A 7,695-nucleotide genomic window follows, 5' to 3' on the forward strand; every position below is an offset into this window, starting at 1 on the left:
TGTGTGTGTGTGTGTGTGTGTGTTTGTGTGTGTGTGTCTGTGTGTGTGGGTTTGTGGATGCGTGACAACTCACCATCTCCTCGTCGCTGGCAAACGGCTGGGGCTGTTCCTCTCCAGACATGATACTGCCTCCGCGAAGATTCCGAGATCTGGGGAAAGAGAAGGGGGAAAACGGACCTGACCAAAATTGTTGCGGTTACGAGGTCAGAGGGCTTGGAAACGTTATTTAAAATTAATACCTACAGAACGACAGTGACGCAGTCAGTTTAAAAATTGAGGTTCCGTGCGGGGATGTCCGTCCGCACCAAAACTATTTTCGCCCGTGCTGTAGCCCGTCCAACGAAAAGACACGCTTTTTTTAACGGATGACTTGGGACAGATGACATCGATTGTTATCGAGCTACCGTTCCCGGTCTTGTTCCATTTACATCAATATACGTAAGAAAATAGTTCCGCCTGACTCATATCGAGCAATATTTTATTTTTGCCTCTCAGGAAAAGTGCCCTTCCACACCAATCTGTAATGTTGAAATGAGTATTGCTCGAAAAGACAAAACGGGGTTGTCACGCGTTTAGAGGGCACTCTTTGGGAGAATTAGGGGTCCCGGCCTTATTCCATAGAAATAACACTCGCAATCGGAAACACAAACGGAAGCCGATTAAAAAAGCTGGCTTGAGTTGCCAGGGTCACAATGCCACCCGATGAAGAAAAAAATCAGGATGAAAATATTCTAAATTCGAACGACAAAAAAATACCGAAGACAGCTTTTTTACCCTACTTCCGTTTTTGTTTCCGACTACAAACTCTTAGTGTTATTTCTTTGGAGTTAAGCCGGGACCACTCCTCTCGAAGAATGCCGTTTAGAGAAACGAGGCTAAAAGTAAACGGGATCGAAAGTTATTCGCCAAAAAATCTAGGCCTATGTTTTTGCGTCGGACGAGCGCAGAAAATTTCCCAAACTGAAATGACGGTTCGAGGTCTCCACTTTTTAATTCAAGAATCACTCGCGTTTCTTACTCATGGAATACTGACTTCAAAGTGAACCATTAAAGAGATACATTTATAAATTACAATTTTATTGATCCCAGAGGGGCAGTTTGGTTAACGGTGTCAAACACCGACATTTGCTTAACATTACTGTTGAGTCTAAACTCACTAGATCTGGACCCACTCACTTACTTAGCCATCCGAACCCCCATCTTTTAATTAGTTAAAACCGTTCGGCTCACCGTGCGACATTTCCAATCAACCACTAAACAACCCTAGATCTAGCTGTACAAAGCCAAGTCCTAGCATTAAGCATTGCCATTACTGGCCTTTGTAGAGCTAAATCTAAGTTTGTTTGAAGTTTGATAACTCATTTGTTAGTGAATGCCATTAGTCGGTAATAATATAATAATAGGATTCTCACTCGGTTGACTAAGCCTTTGGCTCACCGAGTGATATTTCCAATCAAACACTTTTCTAAACAGCCCTAGATTTAGCTCTACAAAGTGCCCAGCTCAGATAGATCTAGCATTGCTATTAGATCTTGATCTAGAATCTAGATCTAGATCTAGTCATTACTTAGTGAAGCTTTTGTTTTAGGAAGAGGCTAGCCGTACTTATTCTTAATATGATGGCTAGACTGACCTATTTACAAAAAATAGGCCTACTGAATTGTAAATATACATTTTTAGTGTGCAGTACCTAAAGTATTTGTATTTGAGACGAAACCAGGTGCCTTAATGACAGTGCATGTATTTTAAACCTCCTGTTTTCTAATGTTAATAGGGCCTAAGATAAGTACGGCTAGACTGGCAGTCTAGCCGTACTTAAGTACGGGTAGACATCCAGGCTAGCCGTACTTAAGGACGGCTAGACTGTCAGGCTAGCCGTACTTAATATTGATGGCTGAATTGTAAATGAAATTTTTAGTTTGCAATGCCTAAAGTATTTGTATTTCAGACAAACCAAAAGCCTTACTGACTTGCATGTATTTGAACCTGAATAATTACTATTTGAACCTGAATAATTACTATATCTAGATCTAGATCTAGATCTAATGGGCCAAACCTAGATCTAAGTACGGATAGACTGGCAGTCTAGCCGTACTTAAGTACGGCTAGCCACTTCGTTTGTTTTATTAAATAGAAAGTGGCTATTAGATTCTCACCCGCCCGGAAGTTCTCGCAAGATCAACTCCTCCCCTCTTCTCTCCGTCTCTTTCTGAATACTGTCTATCGGTGTGGACGATCAAATTGACCAAAACAAAGTTAAAAAATGATGTTAAAACACAAAAGTAAATAAATTTGGTTGTCTACAAAGATGCTATGGCTATTTAACTTTTCGAATCGAGCCGAACTACGCGGGTCGCCACTTTCCCGGAAATTCTCGCGCTACTCCTCTCTCTCTCTCTCTCTCCACTGCCCACAGACAAAATTGTACGCTTTTAGTAGGCTACAATTGTTCACGGCACAGAATTCTACAATTTTTCTGTTATCACAGTGTAGAATTCTGTGGTTTAGGGTGAACGCGCACCGGGTGAGAATAGCCACAAGACTCGCCTGCACTATTCTCACTCCGGGTGAGAATAGAGGTGGCCTATTATAAATTAGTATTAGAATCATTATACACAAAACCCTAGATTTAGCTCTAGATTTAGTCCTACCCCTGTACACTGCATGCAGACCGTGTGCTATTCCCATTATACACAAAACTCTACAAAGACCAGTCCTACCAGAATCACTACAGACTACATCTATTAATACTAAGTTAGGGACTGACTAGCTGTGAGTCTTGTTAAGTACTAAGTAGCTGACTAGCTGTGAATCTAGATCTAGATCTAGATCTAGATCTAGATCTAGATCTAGATCTATACTAGCCTAGCCTAGCCTATGCAGTTCCAGTGGACATTATGATTAGTTAGTTATAATAAGTTAGGGACTAAGAAGAAGTAAGAAGGAGGGGCAAGCCTAGGCCTAGGTGTGGATTCTAGGTCTAGATCTGGTCTCTCTCCCTCGTGAGACTCTGTGTGAGTCTTGTTTGGTTCTACACGATACAACATCTAGAGTCTAGATCTAAATCTAAATCTAGATCTATACTAGCCTACACTGCACAGCTTTCAGCTACAATAAACCACCACAGCCATCTGATCATTACCTTAGGTTCTGAATTCAGATCAACAAGGCACAGACAACACGTTCGCACTGTATGCAGTTTCGCTTTCGAATGAGAGACAACGCGGCTTCCGCTTGGCAAATGTTTATGTTTTTCCTAATTTCTGAGCACAAACGAGGGGTGGTGTGCAATCTACCGAAGAAAGGCGATGGAAGCCGTGACTGAACGTAAAAGACCAAGCGAGTTAAATTATAAAATACAGAGAAAGAGAGAGAGAGAGAGAGAGAGAGAGAGAGAGAGAGAGAGAGAGAGAAAGAGAGAGATAGAAAGAGAGAGGGGGAGAGAAAGAGAGAGAGAGAGAGAGAGCTAGAGAGAAAGATATTGAGAGAGAGACAGAGATAGAAAGAGAGAGAAAGATAGAGAGAGAAATATAGAGAGAGAGCAATAGATAGAGAGAAATAGAGAGAGAGAGAGAGAGAGAGAGAGAGAGAGAGAGAGAGAGAGAGAGAGGGGGGGTAGGTGTATGGGGAGATAACAACTTTCAAACGATTGTCTTTCTCTTTCACGAAGGGTTTGTCCACTGAAATAAAATACGCATACAGTGCGTCTTTATCGAAGAGCGCAGACCTCCGGGACACACCGGGAAGAGCAGATTTGCACACCTCGTCTTTTTTCTGTGCTTTTGTTCGTCTGTGCTTTTGTTCGTCTGTACTTCGGTCTGTAGTGTAATAATGGTTAAGGCTGGCTTTTCTTCTTCTTCTTCTTCTTCGTCTTCTTCTTCTTCTTCTTCTTCTTCGTCTTCTTCTTCTTCTTCTTCTTCTTCGTCTTCTTCTTCTCTTTCTCCTTCTCCTTCTCCTTCTCCTTCTTCTTCTTCTTACTGCTTCCACTTTCTCTCATCTCTCATTTGTAAACAGCTACTAGTATCGATTACTCAATGTACATTACTACTCAAATTTTTTAGCTCCCCGTTAAAAATCTTTAGGCTTAGAACTCAAATTCCCATATTTAGGATAACAAACATAAGTTTTAAGGAACAGAGCCCCGTACAGTGGTTTAAAATGTTTGCAGTGTGAGATATGACGTGCGATTCTTAAATAATCGGGTATCGATATTTGATAATTTCGATAATATACCATTAAACGGTATTTTCAACAAATTTCTTTCTTTCCGATTCATGCCGATTATCAGTGTGTTATAGAGGAAGGTTTTCTGGTTCTAATGACCTAGAGAGAGAGTGAGAGAGAGAGAGAGAGAGAGAGAGAGAGAGAGAGAGAGAGAGAGAGAGAGAGAGAGAGAAGGAAAAGAGAAGAGAAAGAGAGAGAGAGTGAGAAGAGAAGAGAGAGAGAAGAGAAGAGAAAGAGAAGAGAAGAGAAGAGAAGAGAGAGAGCGGAAAGAAAGGGGAAGAGAGAGAGAGAGAGAGAGAGAGAGAGAGAGAGAGAGAGAGAGAGAGAGAGAGAGAGAGAGAGATAAAGAGGGTGGGTTGGAGCAGAGAGAGGGGGGGATTAGGGGTTATGGGGTGACAACATCTTTGCCCCTTATTTTCAAAATATTTTTTTCTCTTTCACGAAAGGTTTGGCGATGATTTGTATTTTCCGCTAGACTGGAAAAATATACGCCCAAAGTGAGCTTTTTCTATGAGCGCAGACCTACGGGACACACCGGGAAGTGCTGCTGACTCTCTCTCCCTCTCTTTCTCTCTCTCTCCCTCTCTCTCTCCCCTCTCTCTTTTTCCTGAGTGTGTGCGTACATGCGTGCAAGCGTGTGTGCATGCGTGCGTGCGTGCGTGCGCGCATGCATGCATGTGCGTGTGTTTGTGTGCGTACAATATATGTATATGGCTGTCGCATTGGTCTTTTATCGATAATTTGTCTCACTTATATTATCTGATTGTACGAATAAGAAAACAACTCAAGCCCGACTTTCGACTGGAAATGTTTTAATGAAATATACCTATTTCGGGTCGGACTGCTAAGCGCGCGCGAGTGTGTGTGTGTGTGTGTGTGTGTGTGTGTGTGTGTGTGTGTGTGTGTTGGTGCGTGCGTGTGTGCGGGTTTGAGGATGCGTGAGAATTCACCGTCTCCTCGTCGCTGGCAAACGGCTGGCGCTGCTCCTCTCCGCGAAGATTCCGAGATCGGGGGAAAGAGAAGTGGAAAAATGGACCTGACCAAAACTGTTACGGTTACCAGGTCAGAGGGCTTGGAAACGTTATTTAAAATTAATACCTACAGAACGACACTGACGCAGTCGGTTTAAACATGAGGGACGGAGCGGGGATGTCCGTCGACACCAAAACTATTTTTGCCCGTGCTGTAGCCTGTCCGATGAAAAGACACGATTTTCTTACGGATGACTTGAGACAGACGGCACTGATTGTTAATGTTATCGAGCTACCGTTCCCGGTCTTGTATCAGTTTGTCCCATTTACTTATCAATATCCGTAAGAAAATAGTTCCGCCCGACTCATATCGAGCAATATTCTGGCCTCTCTAAGAAAAGTGCCCTTCCACACCAATCTATAACGTTGAAAAAAGTTTTGCTCGAAAAAACAAAACGGGGTTGTCACTCGTTTAGAGGGCACTCTTCGGGAGAAGTAGTCCCGGCCTAATTCCGTAGAAATAACACTTGCAATCGGAAACAAAAAAGGAAGCCGATTAAAAAATTAATGTGGGAAATATTCTAAACTTGAAGTAAGGGAAAAAAATTACCGAAGACAGCTTTTTTACTCGACTTCTGTTTTTTTTTCTGACTACAAGTCTTAGTGTTATTTCTATGGTGTTAAGCCGGGACCACTTCCCTCGAAGAGTGCCGTTTAGAGAATCTAGGTTAAAAGTAAACGGGATCGAAAGTTATTCGACAAAAAATCTAGGCTTATGCTTTTGTGTCGGACGAGCTGCGAAAAATTTCCCAAACTGAAATGACGGTTCGAGATCTAGGCCTACTCACTTAGTTGATTAGTCACCCGAGCCCCCAACTTTTAATTAGTTAAAACCGTTCGGCTCACTGTGTGACATTTCCAATCAAACGCTTTTCTAAACAACCCTAGATTTAGCATTGAGCATTGCCATTATAGTCATTTGTTAGTGAATGTCATTCTAAGTCGGTAATGATAATAATAGTAATAGGAAGCTTACTTGGTTGACTAAGCGTTCGGCTCACCGTGTGATATACAATCAAACGCTTTTCTAAACAACCCTAGATTTAGCTCTACAAAGTGCCCAGCTGAGATAGATCTAACATTGCCATTAGATTTAGAATCTAGTCATTAATTAGTGAATGCCAATACTCGGTAATAGAGGAAGCTTAAATTTGTTTTACTAAATTAGTATTAGTATTAGTAATTAGGGTTAGGCTCACTGTGTGCTATTCCCATCAAACTTCAAACAAACTTAGATTTAGCTCTACAAAGGCCAGTACATTGCATGCAGTTCCAGTGGACATTAGTTAGTTATAATAAGTGAGGGACTACTAAGAAGGAGAGGCAAGCCTAGGCCTAGGTCTACATTCTAGATTCTAGATCTATATTTATATTTATAATAATTTATATCTAGATATATAGATCTAAGGAGGTCTAGATCTGGTCTCTCTCCCTCGGGAGACTCTGTGGGTCTTGTTTGGTTCTACACGATACATCATCTAGAGTCTAGATATAGATCTATACTAGTCTACACTGCAAAGCTTTCAGCTACAATAAACCACCACAGCCATCTGATCATTACCTTAGGTTCCGAATTCAGATCAACAAGGCACAGACAACACGTTCGCAACTGTATGCAGTTTCGCTTTCGAATCAGAGACAACGCGGCTTCCGCTTCCAAATGTTTATGTTTTTTCTATTTCTGAGCACAGACGAGGGGTGGTGTGCAATCAACCAGAGAGACAGAGAGACAGAGAGACAGAGAGACAGAGAGACAGAGGGAAGAAGAGAAAGAGAGAGTGAGAGACAGAGAGACAAAGAGGGAAGAAAAGAAAGAGAGAGAGAGGGTGAGAGAGAGAAAGAGAGACATAGAGACAGAGAGAGATAGAGAGAGAGAGACAAAGAGAGAGAGGCAGAGAGAGAGGCAGAGAGAGAGACAGAGGGAAGAAGAGAAAGAGACAGAGAGACAGAGAGACAAAGAGGGAAGAAAAGAAAGAGAGAGAGGGGGGGAGAGAGAAAGAAAAAGAAACAAAGAGAGAATGAGTGGGGAAATGAGAGAGAGAGAGAGAGAGAGAGAGAGAGAGAGAGAGAGAGAGACAGACAGACAGACAGACAGACAGACAGACAGACAGACAGACAGACAGACAGACAGACAGACAGACAGACAGACACACAGTCACACAGCACAGAGAAAGAGACAGAGAGAGAGAAAGAGAGAGAGACAGTGAGAGAGAGAGAGAGAAAGACTGAGAGAGAAGAAATAAGAGATGGGAAAAAGAGAGAGAGAGACATAAAGAGAGGGACAGAGAAATAGAAAGAGGGAAGAAGAGAAAGACAGAGAGGGAGTGAGAGAGAAAGAGAGGATGAGATGAGAAATGAGCGAGAGAAAGAGAGAGTGAAGAGAGTGAGAGAGAAAGACTGAGAGAAACGAAATGAGAGAGGGAAAAAAAAGAGAGAGAGA

The 7,695-nt window shown here is 42.2% G+C and overlaps 1 protein-coding gene across 7 annotated transcripts in view; it reads right to left on the reverse strand.

Moving 5' to 3' along the window:
* LOC101858239 overlaps positions 1–7,695 on the reverse strand; it is a 75,832-nt gene that overhangs the window by 60,869 nt on the left and 7,268 nt on the right. For 5 of the 7 annotated variants that reach the window (XM_035973633.1, XM_035973634.1, XM_035973637.1 and 2 more), the window contains one exon: positions 74–149. In XM_035973633.1, coding sequence (XP_035829526.1) covers positions 74–149 — 76 coding nt within the window. The remainder of the gene's footprint in view (positions 1–73; positions 150–7,695) is intronic. The other 2 variants (XM_035973635.1, XM_035973636.1) reach the window with 1 other exon arrangement.

The sequence above is a fragment of the Aplysia californica genome, unplaced genomic scaffold (genome assembly GCF_000002075.1).
Source record: "Aplysia californica isolate F4 #8 unplaced genomic scaffold, AplCal3.0 scaffold01577, whole genome shotgun sequence".
NCBI classification, from domain to species: Eukaryota; Metazoa; Mollusca; class Gastropoda; order Aplysiida; family Aplysiidae; genus Aplysia; species Aplysia californica.